Source organism: Moschus berezovskii, chromosome 18 (assembly GCF_049115385.1).
Source record: "Moschus berezovskii isolate FMDL1 chromosome 18, NW_MosBer_1.0, whole genome shotgun sequence".
NCBI lineage: Eukaryota > Metazoa > Chordata > Mammalia > Artiodactyla > Moschidae > Moschus > Moschus berezovskii.
The window spans coordinates 45,536,624-45,554,959 of NC_142477.1; the positions used below are offsets into that span (position 1 = coordinate 45,536,624).

Consider the following 18,336-nt stretch of genomic DNA (forward strand, 5'->3'; position numbering starts at 1 on the left):
GGGAATGTGCCACAGTTAGATGGAAACTTCCAGTGCAGCCTATTGGTTGGAAGCCCACTTAAAAGGTTCTGCTTTGCACATTGACTGATATACAGAAAAAAGTATTGATAGAGTACCCAGGTGAAGCATATGCTTTCCTTAGTACCTAAAAAATCCAGTGAGATAGTGGGCCTCATGTTTGGTGGGAAGAGGGAGGAGGTGGAGAAGCTGTTGTTGTTTGTTTTTTTTTTTTAACTGATGGAGGGAATTGAATGTTGTGAATCTGCCTATCTAGTCCCAAGAAATTTTACTTGGTGAGCAGTCCTCTGAATTTCGTTGGGATTTCTCAGCAGTCTCTGGACTTCCCTGGTAGCTCAGATGGTAAAGAGTCTGCCTGCAGTGCAGGAGACCCAGGTTCAGTCCCTGGTTCGGGAAGATCCACTGGAGAAGGAAGTGGCAACCCATGCCAGTATTCTTGAATGGAGAATCCTGTGGACAGAGGAGCCTGGTGGTCTACAGTCCATGGGGTCACAAAGAGTTGGACACAACTGAGCGAGTTTCACTTAATCACTTACCAGCAGTCTCTGCTGGTAGAAGTGTCATGACACTGTAGTCAGGGCTTTTCAGACTGAGACTTCGGGCTTGCCAGTCAATAGAATATCAGCAATATATACATCAAGAGATAGACACACTCGTGCTAAATCCTGACCCAGCTACTGGTGGCTGATGTTATGGGATTTTCTTCCAGTGGCTCTTCTCTACATGTGGCTCTTCTCGATTGAGATGGTCCATCTCTGGTATTTATGGGAAAGTAGTAAATGCCCATACCATACCAGTCCCTGCTGTGCATTCAGATGTCAAAGCAATGACAGTATATATTGTGTTGGCCACAGTGTTTATTTGAGTTTTTCTGTAACATCAGCCCTGCCCAAAGGATAGCCTCCCTTTCCTTCTGTGACCTTGCCCAAACCCCAGCACTTGAATGCAAGCACCTCCTCTCTCTGAGGATGAGAGATGGGATGGTGAGTTGGACATCTTTGGAATATAACAGAGCTGTGTCAGTTTGTGTCTTTACCATCCTTGAGTTTTCCTCAGCATGTTTGGATATGTATAGTGTCTTCACTATTTACCCTTGAGAGCAAGGAGACTTTGGCTTCAACTGTAATTCTCTTTCTCCAAGCAGGTACATTCAAGTTAGGGGTGAAGGGGAAATGCTTTGGAGAGAGAAAGTGACTGTGCCAGTGAGCAAGGTACATTTTGGTTTCCAGCAGCACCTGAGCTGCGAGTGGCTCAGCCAGACAAACCTCCAGTGTTTTCATCCCCCTCAAAGCCCAGTGTCAGGCAGAAAGGTCGTTGCAGACACCATCGGTGTCTGTCTGGGGCTTCTCTTGATTCAACAGCCCCATCCACATTGCTTTCCGCTTGGGGCTACGTGGTTTATGCCTCTGAACTGACTGAGACTTGACTTCTGCAGTGATGGCTTTTTCAAAAGAGTGTACCTTTCCTTATTCATAGGTGTTTTCGTTTCCTGGGGCTACCATAACAAAGTACCACACACTGTGTGTCTTAACACAGTTCTGGAGGCTAGAATTCCTAAATCAAGCTGTTGGTAGGGCCACATTCCCTCGGAAGCCTCTAGAGGAGAATGCTTCCTTCCATGACTTGACTTTCTCCTTTCTTGTAGGCTGGTAGCCCCAGGTGTTCCTTGGTTTGTGATAGCGTAACTCCAGTTTCTGCCTCCATCTTCCCTCAGTGTTTTCATATGGCCTTCTCTTCTTTGGGTCCAATGTCCTTCTTCTTACCAGGACATAGTATAGGGCCTGCTTTGATGACCTCAACTTGATTGCATCTGCAAAGACATTCTAAATGAGGTTACGTTCATAGTTATTGGGTCAAGACTTCATCATATCTTTTGAGGGTGCACAGTTCAACTCAGAGCAGTAGGCAAGTAAGTAGAGAACCATTTATTGTCCAGTTGACCATACAATTTGGTAAACATGTTTGATGCCAGCTCCAGTAGACTTCCTCAAATTCCATTTGCTCTGTGAGGTCTCATCCTTCCTGTTCCAGAAAGTCTTGTCTTTTTCAGCATCCTGTTCTTGGTTGCCAATATCTGGCAAGATCCGTGAGGGATCAGAGATGTTACCCTACTTGCAAGCCAGCAAATTATCCTGCTACGATTTCACGGATGCTGATAGAAGATAACAGGACTCGTAGGTCAGAAAAAAGGACTTTATTACTCTCTTTGTGCCACTTTTCCCTTCCTCAAGTCCCAGAGTTGAGGAAACACATAAAGTGGCCTGCATGTGGTTGGTTTTCATCACAGATGAAGAAGCCCCAGCTTGGAAAACCAAAGTCTTTTAGAATGGGCTGCAGACAAACCTGCCTGACCTTTGTCCCATGGCAGGGACATTATTATATGGACAGTAAGTAAAGCTGTTTTCTCCAGAGGAGCCACTCTGTATTCTCAGGCTGTTGGCCTTTCTGCAAACACCTTTGAAAAATAGTCCAGAACCAACACTGTCTTCGCAAGATATGCAGAAACATGAGGGACTCATGGGGAATTGTCTCCCAACAGTTGTCTGAAGAGATTGAGTTTATTGAATTGTAAGAATTCTTTTTATATTCTCTATATAAAACCTTTGACAAATATGTTTGCAAATATTTTTCTTCTGGTTTGTGGCTTGCCTTCCTATTAGCTATGTATTTCAAAGGACAAAGTTTTTAATTTTGATGAAAACCATCTTACCAATTTTTACTCCAAGTTTTTGTTTTCTGTGTGTTACTTAAGTAAGAAATCTTTCAGTGTTGCAAAGATTTTTATCCAGTTTTTTTCTAGATGTGTATAGTTCTTACATTTAGGTCTATGATCCATTTTTAACTTTTTTGTGTATGTTAAGTGAGTAAGGGTCAAGGTTTATTTTTCCTGTATAGATAACAGTTGTTCCAACACTACTGTCATATGTTTTCTCCATTAAATTATCTTGGAACCTTTTTTCAAAACTCAATTGACTGTACACATGTAGTCTATTTCTGGACTTTGTTTTGCTCCGTTGATCTCCTTGTCTATCCTTTCGCCAGTCAGATTGTCTACATTTTGTAGCATTATAATAAGTCTTGATGTTAGCTAGTATAAGCCTTGCAATCTTGTTTTCTGCCTTTCCATACAAGTTTTATTATCAGCTTATCAATTTCTTCCAAAAAGCCTAGTTGGATTGATTGGTCTTAGAGAATTTTTAAACCCCTGTTTTATGTATTTCAGAAACAAAGAAAACTCAGCTCCACTAGAGGAAAATACCACAGGGAAAAGTGAAGCAAAAAAAAGAAAGATTGCAGAAACTTCAAATGTTATCACTGAGTCGTTGCCATCTGCAGAATCTGAACCTGTTGAAATTGAGGTGGAGATTGCCGAAGGCACAATCGAAGTGGAAGATGAAGGCATCGAAACGGAGGAAGTGGCTTCTACCAAGCAGTCCATAAAGTACATTCAGAGCACAGGTTCCTCTGATGATTCCGCTCTGGCATTGTTGGCAGATATTACCAGCAAGTACCGCCAAGGCGATAGAAAAGGGCAGATTAAAGATGATGACGGCTGTGCATCTGACCCCACAAGCAAACAGGTAGAAGGTATTGAAATTGTGGAACTTCAGCTGTCACATGTGAAGGACTTGTTCCATTGTGAGAAATGTAACCGTTCATTTAAATTGTTTTACCATTTTAAGGAACACATGAAATCACACTCCACTGAGAGTTTCAAGTGTGAAATATGCAATAAAAGGTATCTTCGGGAGAGCGCGTGGAAACAGCACCTCAGTTGTTACCACCTTGAAGAAGGTGGAGTCAGTAAGAAGCAGAGAACTGGGAAAAAAATACACATATGTCAGTACTGTGAGAAGCAGTTTGACCACTTTGGACATTTTAAAGAGCATCTTCGAAAACATACAGGTAAGTAACAAAATATTTTATATTAGAAGTTTATTTTTTTCCATGCTCACTTCAAGCTGAGTGTCTGAATTCTTTTTTATTAGCGTTATAGAAACCATTTCATGTGTTCCCTAATGTGTAGGCTGAACACAGTGTTTATATAGTACTAGTTTGTTGATATTGATGCTATCAAAGCAAAATCAGTATTAACTTTGAAGTTAATTGTCATTCTTATATTTTGCCAATTTTTGTATTTTTAAAAGATACACATAAACACTGTTTGTGATTATTATTAAAGATTATTAATTATGAAATTTTAATTATATGAAGCTTCACTGTTAACTGTTTTTACTTTATCTGCCTTATGTTAACACATTACATAGATGAATACATTTACAAACAATCCCAAACATGTTTATACCTTTGCGAACATTTGCTTATCTGTTTTGACCTGGCGGATAGGTAGGCAGTATTTGCCCATCTCCCTCATCTCTCCAAGGCAGACATGTCAGGACTGATGGACAGCCAGGGAGATGAAAAGGGTAAGGTTTCTGTACTTTAGGTCATGGAGATTTAGAGTACCTGCCTTCAAGGAGTTCAGAGTTTTGTGAAGAGAGACAAGCAGGCACAGTCAGCTAAGTGCTGATAGAGGTAAGCACAGAGTCTTATGGGAATGCCTGCTTACGCTGTTTATGGTGGAAGACAAGGATGGCTTCCTAGAGGGTTTATCCTGTGATGATTCTCAAAGGAAAAGGAGTTAGCCAGGAGACGAGCCCTCCAGGCAAAAGAAGCTAAGTGTACAGACATGAGGAGAGAAAAGTCACTCATATGGAGTACTTGTTAGCAGGTTATTATGGCTGGAGAATTGGGTCCAAGTAGAGGAATGCCAGGAGATGCAGCTGAAGAGTTTTGGGGCTGACTGTATGATACACACTTTGGCATCATGGATCATCTGCCAGTGGTTCAAGGACAGGAGAGAGAAAGTGATGGGAGATGAGGCTAAGATCATGTAGTTATCTTAGATACATGCTCTAAATGAGTTAGATTTTATCTTGGAAGATTGGGTCACGTTTAAGAAACTTGAAAGAAATTTAACCCAGGGAGATTTCTGATTAAATTTATGCTTTAGAGACAGAGAACTGGCAGGATTGGCGTGGGTGAAGCCTGCTGGGTCTAGTTAGGAAGTTTGAGTAGTCTCAACAAGGATGGGGGGTTGAATAAAGGCAGTAATGTGGTAAAGGCTTGAAGGCGTAACATGAAGTAGGCAGAGTCGATAGGGTTTGGTGATTGGTGAGGTGTGGAGGTAAAAGAGGGGCTTCCCTGGTGGCTCAGATGGCAAAGAATCTGCCTGCCAATGCAGGAGACTGGGTTCAGTCCCTGGGTCGGGAAGATCCCCTGGAGAAGGGAATGGCAATCCGCTCCGGTATTCTTGCCTGGAGAATCCCTTGGACAGAGGAACCTGGTGGGCTGCAGTTCATGGGATCACAAAGAGTCGGACATGACTGAGCAAGTAAGGGGTGAGAGAGAAGGTGACTCCCAGCTTTCTGATTTGGGTGGCTTAGTGATCGAAAGTTTATTATGTTAGAAAGAAGAATAAAGAATGGTAAAATTTGGGGATGAGGGGAGAGAGCAGATATACTGACATCTGTACCTGTGGGACACCCAGTGTGAAAGGCAACCTAAAGATGACCTGTAACCATGTTTTCAAATAATTGTTGCCTAGTTTTCCAGGGAGGTAGTATGGAAAAGGTGGGGAAAAGGTGGGTTTGGAAACCAGAGTTTGATTTCAGGCTCCAGGTTTTTTTTGTTTGTTTTGGCCCGACTCTGCAGCTTGTGGGATCTTAGTTCCCTGACCAGGGATTGAATATCGGGTTCCGCAGCGGAAGCGCAGAGTCCTAAGCTCTGGACTGCCAGGGAATTCCCAGGCTCCATTTCTGACATTTGTCAGCCTGATGAACTTGACTGGTCTCTTTATCATTGGATCTGTCTCCTTATCTGTGTAAATAAGAATAATGACACCTACTTTACAGGGTTGTGACAAATAAGAGAAATTGATAAAAGCACTTTGAAGATTGTACTTTTTATACATCTAAAGTATATTTAATCTGTTACTGTTTCTAGACTTTATTGGGTTTATTAAATTAATTTTTTAAATAGCAGAAGTTCAAATAATGTGCACTGAAAAGTCAGTCTCTTTGCTACTTAAATAGATCTCCCCAGAAGCAATTACTGCCTTCATTTTCTTAAGTTTATCTTTCCAGATATGTTCTTTGCATTTTCAAGTAACCATAAACAGACACAGAACTTTTGGAAAAAAGAAAAGAAAAAAAGACAAACAGGATCATATAGTACAGTGTTACACCATTTAATTTATTTTGCAATCTTTTTAATATGTGAAACATTCATGAATGTACTTTTTTTTTTTCACTGTGACTGCATGGGATTTCAGTTACAGGCATGCCCTAATTTACTTCATCACTCACGATGATACAGTTTTAGGTTGTTGCTAGTCTTGCCATTCATTACAAACTGTGCTGCAATAAACGTACTTGTACATAATTTCTGTGTACATGTTTAAGTAACTTAATTTTTGACAGCAGAGTTGCCAAGTCAAAGGATTTTAAATCTTGGCAAATATTATCAAATTTTCCTTTAAAGAAGTTAACAACAATTTTTATTTGTAGGCTTCATTTTATCGTGAAAAATTATACACTGTTAAAACCGTTCTAGTTAGCAATATTCCACCATTTTGGGAATTGTAAAAGAGTTTCTGTACCAACAGTAATTCTAGGTGATTAGGTCTTTTCTCTCATTAATTTTTTCATGTTATGAAAATTATATAAAAAATAAGCTATAGTTGTTTTTTCAGGGAAAAAACACAGCTCAGAGTTATTCCTTGACTGTGTCGGGTCCACGTGAGTATGAGGGTCACGTCTGGGACCTGATCATCACTGAGGCTCCACCTCTGAAATCTTAGTCCTGTTCTTCCCAGGCATCATCCTTTCTCTTGACTTCTCTCCTGCTTTCCTTCCTTGGCTGTGGGACTCTACCTCATTTAACCTTCTTGTCCTTCTGTATCCCTTAAACCTCATTTATTGCCCCGTTTCTGACTTCATCTTATCCTCATTGTGTACTTCCTGAGTCACTTTTTCTTGTACTCTAAGCACGTTTCCTTGGCTTTTGAACCCTACCTCCTGGAATTATTGTAGTCATTTACTTCTGCTCCCTGCTGAGCACTTCTGGCATCAGACCTTAAGTTAGGTCTTTTGGTATCTGGTTTATATCTTTCCTTTCCTAATTGCCATTCTAGACCTTCAGTGCAGTACTTGAGCCCCTGTCCACACCCCAACTTAGCTGTGGAGAAACCTGTGTGGTTCCTTTATTGTCTCCTTCTTATTACAGAGAAAGATATTTTCCTGTTTTTCAAGGCCAGTCCTGAATCCCACATCTCAGTGTCTCCTCCAAAACCTTGTTTCACCTGTCATTCCTACTACTCTCTTCTTCTCCACTGGTTCCTTCTCCCTTAGCAAATAAGTAATGATTCTTTTCTGGCTGAAAGAACCTCTTATTGACCTGTCCCCATTGAGCCACTTCTCTTCCAAGCCTTCTTGAAAGAATTTCTGTACTGACTGTTTGCACTCACTTGCCTCACTCACTCTCCCTTACTCCCCACTGTAGCGTGGCTCCTGATTGCCCCATACCACTCAGTGTTCTTGCTGGCGTACCCCAACCCCCTGTTGTTACCCTACCTGTCATTTCTGTTGGGTTCAGCACGGTTTACTCCCTCATCTTCCTGAAATTTCTTCCTTAATTTTTCTTAGTGTTGTTCTGTCTACCAGACTTTGCCACTTTGCTCTGAGTACCTCAAACTCACCAGCCTCAAAACTGAATTTATAATCTTCCCCAGCATACCCTACTCCACACCTCCTTAAACATCTCTGTTCTTTATTCTGGTTGGTGTTCTAAACCAGCGATCTGGGAGTCAGTATGATACCTCCCGTCTTACTCCTCACCCGCCATGCTGTTTTACACCTCTGTGCCTCCTCCTGGAATAAACTTTCTTTCCTGAACTTCTCTTAGTCCATGTTAGGCAGAATTCATCACTCCTCTGTGCTGCTACAGCCCACTTCTCATTGCCCTCTTCTCTGTAACAGGCTTTCTATGGTATATTGCATTTGTTTCATGCCCATATATTTCACCTTCCTAAAATACCCTGGCCTATGATACAAAAGTTTTAAAAATAAAGACAATTTATCTTCATTACCTAGCACATGGCTTGGCAATACAATAAGTGCCCAAAAATTGCTGTGGAATGGAGAGGGCTGCATGTCCCCAAAAAGGAATTTGATTTTTGTCTAAGGGAAGATAGACAGTTTTTTAAGAAATGCAAAAGCATGAAACAACATTCAGATCCAAATTTTTATTTCTTTGCGAGAGCACAGTTATAAGAATCATTAAAAACTTGTATTTCCACCTCTTAAACAATAGTCTTTTAGATGTGGTGGAAACATCCAAGTTATACGTTCTGCTCCTGCATTCAAGACAGTCCTATCAGAATTACCCAAAAAGAAAAAAACGTTTTGCATTTTCTTTTTTTTTTTAATTTTTTATTTCTTAATATATTAAAAACTATACGATTACTTAAGAATGTTTTCTTGTATTTCTATGCCACCTTTATAGTTCTGGTTTCTCATTTCTTAATTAGTAAATTCAGCGTGCAGGTTCTATCCCAGGCTAATTTATACACTTCCGGAAGGAACGGCCTCTTAAATCCACAGAGTGTTGAGGTGGGGAGCCCCCAACCACATCAGATTTGTTTCTGATGTGTATTTTCTGTTTTTCTTGATTTGTCAATATTTTTTTGTATTCTAACAGGTGAAAAACCTTTTGAATGTCCAAATTGTCATGAACGATTTGCTAGAAATAGTACCCTCAAATGTCACTTGACTGCATGCCAGACTGGAGTGGGAGCAAAAAAGGGGAGAAAGAAGCTGTATGAATGTCAGGTATGTGTGGATGTGGTGTACTCTATTCTGAGCAAAGAAGTCTGTGTTTGAAATTGTTAGAAGTGACAAGTAACAAGCCTAGACCAAAAGTATGGCGCTGACAGTTCAGAAAGAGATGAGAGTAAAGAACATAATTGTCTTGCTTTTATAAGGGAAACTGTTGTTTTTACCCAATCCTGGATGATACCAGTGTTATTAACATTATGTCCTAAGTAACAAGCACTGTGAAACTATGATTTTTCTTAACCATAGAGCAGTCATGGGAATTCTGGAGTGGGGTGAAAGAGGCAGACCAGCTGTAATGGCTCTTCTTCCTTGGTTAGTGTTTTTATTCCAAATGGTGAGATTGTTCTTAATGTTGATATTAGGTAAGGAAGTATAATAGTGTTACTTTTATATTCCTAGAATTTATGACATTTAAACAATGAAGGAAATATTAAAATGTTTCCCAAAAAGGATTTAAGTTGTTAGCTGCAACACCTAAAAGGTCAAATAAACAAAAGATTTATGAAATCCCTTAGACTATATTACAGATGTTATATTTATAACATATTGAGAAAAATCTGCAGCTTTTCCCTTACACAGATTAAATGCATCCCATATTTCTTTCAGTTTGAGTGTAAGTGTTAACACTAACTATTTGGTTGTTTCAGGTCTGTAATAGTGTGTTTAACAGCTGGGACCAGTTCAAAGATCACCTGGTGATACACACTGGAGATAAACCCAACCATTGTACTCTGTGTGACTTGTGGTTTATGCAAGGAAATGAATTAAGGAGGCATCTCACTGATACTCATAATATTTCAGAGCGCCTGGTAACTGAAGAAGTTCTTTCAGTAGAAACACGTGTGCAAACTGAACCTGTGACGTCAATGACTATTATCGAACAAGTTGGGAAGGTGCATGTGTTACCACTGCTCCAGGTTCAGGTGGATTCAGCACAAGTGACTGTGGAACAGGTCCATCCAGATCTGCTCCAGGACAGCCAAGTGCACGAGTCACACATGAGTGAGCTTCCAGAGCAGGTCCAGGTAAGTTATCTAGAAGTGGGGCGAATTCAGACTGAAGAAGGTACTGAAGTCCATGTAGAGGAACTGCATGTTGAACGGGTAAATCAGATGCCAGTGGAAGTACAGACTGAGCTTCTAGAAGCAGACTTGGATCAAGTGACCCCTGAAATCATGAACCAAGAGGAGAGAGAGCCTACCCAAGCAGATGCTGCTGAGGCTACTACAGCAGAACACGAAGATGCGGAGGGTTTAGAGACCAAATCAGCAGTGGATTCCCAAGCTGAAAAGGCAGGAAATGAGAACAGAACACCTATGCCAGTTTTAGAATGAAATAACAAATGCATATATTTTTAAATTTATGTGTTGGGTTTTTGAACTGATGATGGGCAGTGTGACTGTCCATATGCTAACAGACATGTGGACCAAAGTTAAACTCTTTCCTGTTGTGCTGAACTGTTTCTATGGAAACAGACTGATTTTTTCCCCCCCACTTTGCCACAGAGGAGGGATCTTTCCCATAAGTGAATGGGAAGCTTTGAGAAGTATATTTCTGGAAAACTTAAATGGATTATATTCTTATTATATAGTTGGGTACGAATGTATATTTTCATTGTGGTAAGAGTTCTTACTGTCCCTGGTCATGTCCTTCCTCAAGTTTTTTTTCCCCCCATGTTGTAAAATCAAATGTAAAATCATTAGAATACAAGTTTATGTATTCTGATGCATGTTAGAAAATTTGAATATATAGGAAACAAGACTGCATGAAGAAAAGTGTGTTGTTACTGTGCAGTTAAATTTTGGCTTCTGGCTTCCTTTAGTTTGAACAACATTCTTGTCTGCCCTGATGGATAGTCATAGATGTCATCTCTGCAACAGAAACAGAGTGGTGGTGGCAAATTTCTAGAATGTTTAAAAAAAAACACACACCCATGTGCCTTTTCAAAACCAACTGAACTTCTATAAAGCATCTCTAGTTCTTTCAAAATTTGTGTTGTAAGCAGTGTAGGTGATGCTGTAGTACTTTATATATTTTTTCTTATAATGACAGCTACCAATTCTTTTTCACTTAGGTTGAGAAATTTCGTTTAATGGCAGCTGAAGGGCCATTTTCAATTGGGAAAATTCATTTATATCTGTGGTAAACTTTATTTTGATGAAAAGTTGCACTAGTATTTTACCACCAGATGAAAACAAGATGAGCATCATTTAAAAATTAATGTATTTAAAATAAACTACAGAGAAAAACATGTATATAATATATCAGGCTTTGTTTTGAATGAATCTTTTCCCCCAATCCTTAATGTAAAGATCTTGTGCTATAACTTTTAAAGCCATACAAATAAGAGTGCTAAACTGTGGACTTAAAAGTAGGTGTGTAAATATTTTTAATCAGTATTACTTGGAAAATAAAATATAACAACTACAGAAAATAAACCAATATGCTATTTTCTTTACCTGTTAAATATTGGGAGATATTTACATTTTTAAAGTAAACTTTAAAATTATGTGTTTATGACTCTTTTTTTCAATTTAACCAGTGTTTAATTTGGTTTGTGATCAGAGGTATCTTCTCATCTGTACTAATATGGCTGACACATGAATTGAGATATAACATTCTCTGTATATATCTCCAATCCTCAAAAATTAATTCAAAAGAAAGTAAGAAGGAAGAGGTAGATATTTGCTATTTTACATGATGGGACACAGTAACCAGTGGAATTTTAGTAGAGCCTGTTTTAAAAATCCTTTCTCCACTTACTGGTGTGTTAAATTTAAAAGATAATTCCATGTAACACATTTTGATAACCCTAATGTTAAATAGTTACCACATTTATGAAGTATATTGAAGAGAATTGCTTTCCATGACTGGAGAAGTCATGGATTTAAAGATAAGAGGAATTAGGAGACTGTCTTTATTTTAAATCTAAGTGTATGAACATTTCCAAGTCTGTTCTCTTTGATAGTTGGGTATCTGCTACAAAGCATAATGCTATAAGGCATAATTATGTTTTATATAGAGAGACGTATTTTTTTTTTTTGAAGTCGAAAATACTGATGATAGAATTAACTGAAATTTTCAGTTTGCCTTAGGATGTCCATGTTCCTGAGTTACAGTTTTTAAAATGTTTGAATTCCTGACAGTGGTCTCAAGTATATAAATTACTAGTTAGTGTCTAGTGAATTTTGAATGCTGAAAATAACTCATGCTGTGCCTTTAAGCCAAGGTATGAAACAGTGTTTATTTTTAAACATAATTTTTCAAGAGCCCTGACTGCAATGTAGAGATCAGGGACAAAGGCACAGCAAAGCATTAAAATTATCATTTGAGTTTTCAGATTTGGCAAGGCCTTTCAAAGCAGGTTTGAGGGACAGAGATAGTTCATTTAGTTTTCCCAAAAAGTTTGAAGGCTATGTGCTCCAAATGCTAGTAAATTAGATTATCACAGAAGACAAGGAAAGGTACCCACTGGTAGTAAACCTTGCAGTTCCTAAAGCATTTTGCATGTTGTTGTTTAGTCGCTAAGTCATGTTCTTTTTGCATGACTCTTGCAACCTCATGGACTTCTTTGTCCACCAGGCTCCTCTGTCCATGGGATTTCCAAGGCAAGAATACTGGAGTGGGTTGCCATTTCCTTCTCCAGGGGAATCTTCCTGACCCAGGGATTGAACCCAAGTCTCCTGTGTTGGCAGGTGGATTCTTTTACCATTGAGCCACCAGGGAACGATAATGTATATTAAAGTACTGAACTGGATATTTTGTTCTCGCTTTTTACTCCTACTGGAGTTTTTAGCTAGCTCTACAGTGTGACATCTGGGTAATACTGCCAGACATTGGTCACCCACAGGAATCCCAAGAGCACTGGAAAATGATAGGAGAGCCTCTCCTGTCTACCCTACTCCACTGTTCAACAGGTTCTTTGATTCCTAAACAGCAACTTGCTGTCTTTCAATTCTGATGGTACCTGGAATTAACATAGATTCCAGAAAGTGAGAAGGGAGATCAAACCAGTCAATCCTAAAGGAAATCAACCCTGAATATTTATTGGAATGACTGTTGCTGAAGCTCCAATACTTTGGCCACCTGATGAGAAAAGCTGACTCGTTGGAAAAGACGCTGATGCTGGGAAAGATTGAAGGCTAAAGGAGAAGGGGATAGCAGAGAATGAGATGGCTAGATAGCATTACCAGCTCCATGAACATGAATTTGAGACTTCAGGAGATAGTGGAGGACAGAGGGGCCTGGCATGCTGCAGTCCATGGGGTCACAGAGTCGGACACAACTTAGCAACTGAACACCCAGGATACTGCCCCCACTTCAGACACCAGCCAAAAATAGAGTCCCCAGGGTATACACACTTCTGCCTGGTTAACTACAAATTAGGTGTTCCCACTCCCTCCCAGGTTAAATAATTCAGTGGAATGATCCGGAACTCAGGAAAGCACTATGGAGTGTAGTTTATTATAAAGGATACAAACCGGGAACAGACTGAGAGATCCATTGGGCAAAGGGGTGAGGTGGGGGGCAGGGGTGCAGAGTACATCCCTGTCCTAGCCTGGTGCTCCACCCTCCCAGCGCACGGATGTGTTTACCCAGATGCTCCCTTAACCTTGTTTGCCTACTTCCCTTGGGGGTGGGGCTGATAGTTCTAGCCCTCTAATCCATATGGTTGATGACTGGTCACTGGAGCTAAGAGTCACCTCATGACATAAACTCAGGTAAAGGCTTGTTCGGAATAACAAAAGATATCACTCAGGAAATTGCAAGGGTTTTAAGAGCTCATTGCCAGGAACCAGATACTTATTTTTTTTTTTAATTATACCACATGTATCATCTGGGATTCAAAGGGAAACTAACTGAACCCCAATGTCAATAAATTTAAAATCTAGAATCTTTTGAACATGTGCAAAACAGGGATCTTAGAGTCCTACCATTAAAAATAGGCTGCGATCCTCTTCCTAATATTGAAAGTAGAAATACTTTCATGGACAGGTAAGTGCTTCTGATCCTACTACATTAAATTTTGAAGTAATATTTCAAGATTTAAAAAGTCTATGCAAATCTTCTAGGCTAATTACCCACTTTATACTTTGAATAAGCGAACAGCATTGACTTAGGCCTGAATGTGATAAAATGTCCACTGGTAAATCAAGTGGATTTTAATGCACATTTTCAACATTTGTTACTGTTTTAAACGATCAGATGGTCATGACAGTATTCACATGGAAACAGTTTATAGCCATCATGTAAAATGACAAGTAAATGACCTTCAAAGTTTAGCCTGATTTTGTTGGAGATAGCAGCTTTGAATTTAACACTGAACTTTGTTACATCAGGAGAGGGAAACCTAAGCTGAATGTTAACTACTCCATGTTCTATAAACGTTAACTTCCTTAATTCTGTTGACATGATACGTAGGAAGGCAGCATGTGAATTCATCATTGTTTTCTTAACTTTCCCACCTAATATGACACTAAATATGATGTGATTATGCAACTGAAGTGATGCCCACCTTGATACTTGTAACAAAGTACAGCCTAGAAGAGGAACCTTGTAACATGATAGCATCATTTATGAATCACTTATGCCAAGCACTTTGCATTTAATCATCTGAATGACGTCCTGAAGTAGTTTCATTATTAGCTGTTGGCTTACACATAGCATAAGCAAAACAGCCATTTTCCTTCCGGAATTTATATCAGCCCTTGGGTTTGGGGTGGGGGGAACAGGAGATCAGAAAAGATGGCAAGAGAGTCACAGCAAATTGCCTTCTGAGAGTTCCTCACTGTCTCCTTGCCTGGAGACTGCACCGTCTGGGCAATGGTTCAACAACAGCATGCAACAGCATTTTGTTAAAACACAAATTGAGTCGGTCTGGGTTAGTATTAGGACCCGAGAATTTGCATTCCTAACATTCCCAGGTAATTGATAGTCCTGGAGCCACACCTGGAGAATGGCTGACACAGAGTACTTAAGGGAAGCACAGATGACCAGGCAGTGGTGTGGACATTTTGAGGGTCTCTCTTTTTTATAAGTAGTCAGGGGCTACTTTCAAAATATCTTGTTATTTATTATCCATGTTGACTATTCAGGTAATGCACTGGACTAAGACAATGGTCTTGTATTTTCATATTAATCAAGAACTTTCTACTTATTCTCAGTAATGAATTGCTTTTATGTTTCTGAAATTAAAATGCCACAAAGACATGATCTGTTAAAGAATAATAAAAACTGGAAAATCAGAATAATTGAATACTTTTGCTTCTACTGCATAACTCAAATACACTTAAGAGACAAAATGATGGCTAGTATCTGCCGAGGAGCAAATGTCAGTGTATGAACTCACCTAAGAGAAGAGCTGATCATTAACTCTGTCGCCTGATAGACCACCTTATTAGAGGTGTATTAGAGCAGTAACTGTGTCCTGTGAAATAATAGTTATCTGTTAGATACAGCTATGAAACATTATGGGGGAAATAACAGATTCAGAACCCTATTCCAGTTGGAATGGTGCTTATTAAAAACTAAAGATAAAAATCAAAAGTAACTATTTGATTCTTAAAACTTTTCATGAGATAATTTCGGCAAAGGATCCATAATGGGCCCAGAGCCTTCATCTGTTCGTTGTTCAACTGTAGATCATACCCAAGTGCTGATTATTAAGAAAATATCACACTTGTTGCTATACTTGGGCTTCCTCGGTGGCTCAGACAGTAAAGAATCCCCCAGGAATGCGGGAGACCTGAGTGCGATTCCTGGGTTGGAAGATCCCCTGGAGAAGGGCATGGCAACCCACTCCAATATTCTTGCCTGGAGAATCTCAATGGACAGAGGAGCCTGGAGGGCTGCAGTCCATGGGGGTCCAAAGAGTCGGACATGACTGAGTAAGTACTGCCCAGCACATTGCTATACTTGGCTACATAGTCAAGAAAAGTTTGGAGTACAGTTGCTATTAATATTATAGTGGGAATCTCAGGTAATAACTCAAACTTTATAATGAAAATTACTTTTATAATGAAAATATCTCAAGATTACAATTTGAGTTTTTTTCTCTTTTTTACCCCCTCTATTCATTGTACTTCACCTTTAGGAAGAAAGCTAAGTATTGAGAATGATGAGGCAGGAATGTCTAAAGTGAATTAAAGTACCCAGAATATCAACAGAATTTAACCTGACTTGGTAGGGGAAGTAGTGGCACTTCACCCAGTCACTGAAATGTACCACCTTTTTTTCTGCTTTGTTGTTTCTGTTGTTAAATTATACTTGCTCAACACAAAGATTCATGTATTTTAGAAAAATAAGTGAAAGCCACTCCGGGGTCATTTGTCGTTCACTCAGTCGTGTCCGACTCTTCTCAACCCCACGGACTGCAGTGCGCCAGGCCTCCCTGTCCTTCACCATCTGGAGTTTGCTCAAACTCATGTCCATTGAGTCGGCGATGCCATCCAACCATCTCGTCCTCTGTCGTCCCCTTCCCCTCCTGCTTTCAATCTTTCCCATCATCAGGGTCTTTTCTAATGAGTGAGCTCTTCACGTCAGGTGGCCAAAGTATTGCAGCTTCAGCTTCAGCATCAGTCCTTCCAATGAATATTCAGGGTTGATTTCCTTTAGCATTGACTGGTTTGATCTTGTAGTCCAAGGGACTCTCAAGAGTCTTCTCCAACACCACAGTTCAAAGCTCTTAATCAGAAATAATTACTGCTAACATTACATGAATATCTCTCCATACACATACAGATGAGAGAAAACTTTTAAAAACAATTACCATACTAGGCTTAGTTCTTTTGATTTAATATTGCTTGAATAGAAATAAGAGAAACAGAATACATGGGTAAACCTCAAAAGTTTCTTTCCTGCTGGTTCTTTAAAAGTGCCTATAAAATTAAGGAAAAGGATTTTAATAAATCCTAATTGTTGTGATTCAATTTGGTTTGCTAATTATACTTGCATTGTCAAGGCTTGTGAGGTTAGTGTGCCAATTAAACAGCTGATTAATTGCAGTACAAGAGAGAATCTGTGAAATAAATCTGAAGAAACTAACCAGAATGTGAAAGAATGTAAATAGAAGATAAAAATCTGGAAAATACAAGAAAGACATGAGATAAAGTGAGAAAGTCTGACACATAATGTTCAACTGGAATTTCTGAAAGATAAACATGGGACGGGATCATAGTCAAAAGAGATATTGTCTGAGAATGTTTCTGAATTGTCTCGAAGACATGAAGTCTAAGATTGAGGTAGCATTTAGAATCTAAACAGCATAAATACATTTTCCTGGAACAGGATATGCTTTTTGAGTTATAGATTCAACTCTGCAGCAACACAGTCTTAAAAACTTTTGCTCTGTGTCCTCTCCCTGACATTTGTCAAATATCCCTCCCATATCCCTCCAAATATCCCTCCCTTTCACTAGCCAAAATGGCTAGCGGAAGAGGAAGAAGAAAAGCAGAGGTAAGAAAACCTCATGAATAGCCCAGGTTGACATTCAATAGGGATGTTCTGTATCAGGTAACTTAAAATTAGAGTAGGATGTGCCTATATTCCCTAGAACAGCACTAAAGGTGGGAAGGTATGTCAGAATTTGAAATCATAATGCTACCATTTATTAAGCATTTATTGAGGGGATTCTGTGATTCATGGGGTCGCAAAGAGTCGGACACGACAGAGCGACTGAACTGAACTGAACTGAGGGGATTCTGACATTTGGGCCCCAACTACTTACTGTGATGAAAGGAGTAGACAAATACATTATTGATGGGGGAGGCTCCGGCCAATCATCCGAGCCCATGGGACTCCAGGTTAAAAAAACCTAGTTCATTGTTTACCAGAAACTTTGTCTCATTAATTTTCACAGCTCCCTGATTACAGATGAGAGAACAGACGAAGGTACATGAAACCAGAGTGTCATGTAATTAGTAAGGAATAGAGTTAAGAGGCAGGGTGTAGCTTTATGAATCAAAACTCTAAACTTTTAGCCACTGTCGGTGCTTCTCAAAGTATAAAACAAGGACCTCCTGCATTAGAGTCAGTTCTTCTATTAATAATTAGTTATTTCTAAGAATGTACTAGAGATCTCTTCAAGAAAATTAGAGATTCCAAGGGAACATTTCATGCAAAGATGGGCTCGATAAAGGACAGAAATGGTATAGACCTAACAGAAGCAGAAGATATTAAGAAGAGGTGGCAAGTATACACAGAAGAACTGTACAAAAAAGATCTTCACGACCAAGATAATCACGATGGTGTGATCACTGACCTAGAGCCAAACATCTTGGAATGTGAAGTCAAGTGGGCCTTAGAAAGCATCACTATAAACAAAGCTAGTGGAGATGATGGAATTCCAGTTGAGCTATTTCAAATCCTGAAAGATGATGCTGTGAAAGTGCTGCACTCAATATGCCAGCAAATTTGGAAAACT

The 18,336-nt window shown here is 39.5% G+C and overlaps 1 protein-coding gene across 7 annotated transcripts in view; it reads left to right on the forward strand.

The window, feature by feature from the left end:
* Positions 1–11,473, forward strand: part of ZBTB35 (zinc finger and BTB domain containing 35) — a 31,321-nt gene extending 19,848 nt beyond the window's left edge. Inside the window, exons 2-6 of one of the 7 annotated variants that reach the window (XM_088827670.1) lie at positions 2,069–2,196; positions 3,242–3,599; positions 3,702–3,924; positions 8,779–8,909; positions 9,563–11,428. In XM_088827670.1, the coding sequence (XP_088683796.1) occupies positions 2,168–2,196; positions 3,242–3,599; positions 3,702–3,924; positions 8,779–8,909; positions 9,563–10,249 (1,428 nt within the window). In that variant the 5' untranslated portion in view covers positions 2,069–2,167 and the 3' untranslated portion in view covers positions 10,250–11,428. Of the gene's footprint in view, positions 1–295; positions 2,587–3,241; positions 3,925–8,778; positions 8,910–9,562 lie in introns of those variants that run through there. The other 6 variants (XM_055422106.2, XM_055422105.2, XM_088827671.1 and 3 more) reach the window with 6 other exon arrangements.
* The last annotated feature ends 6,863 nt before the right edge of the window (positions 11,474–18,336 follow it).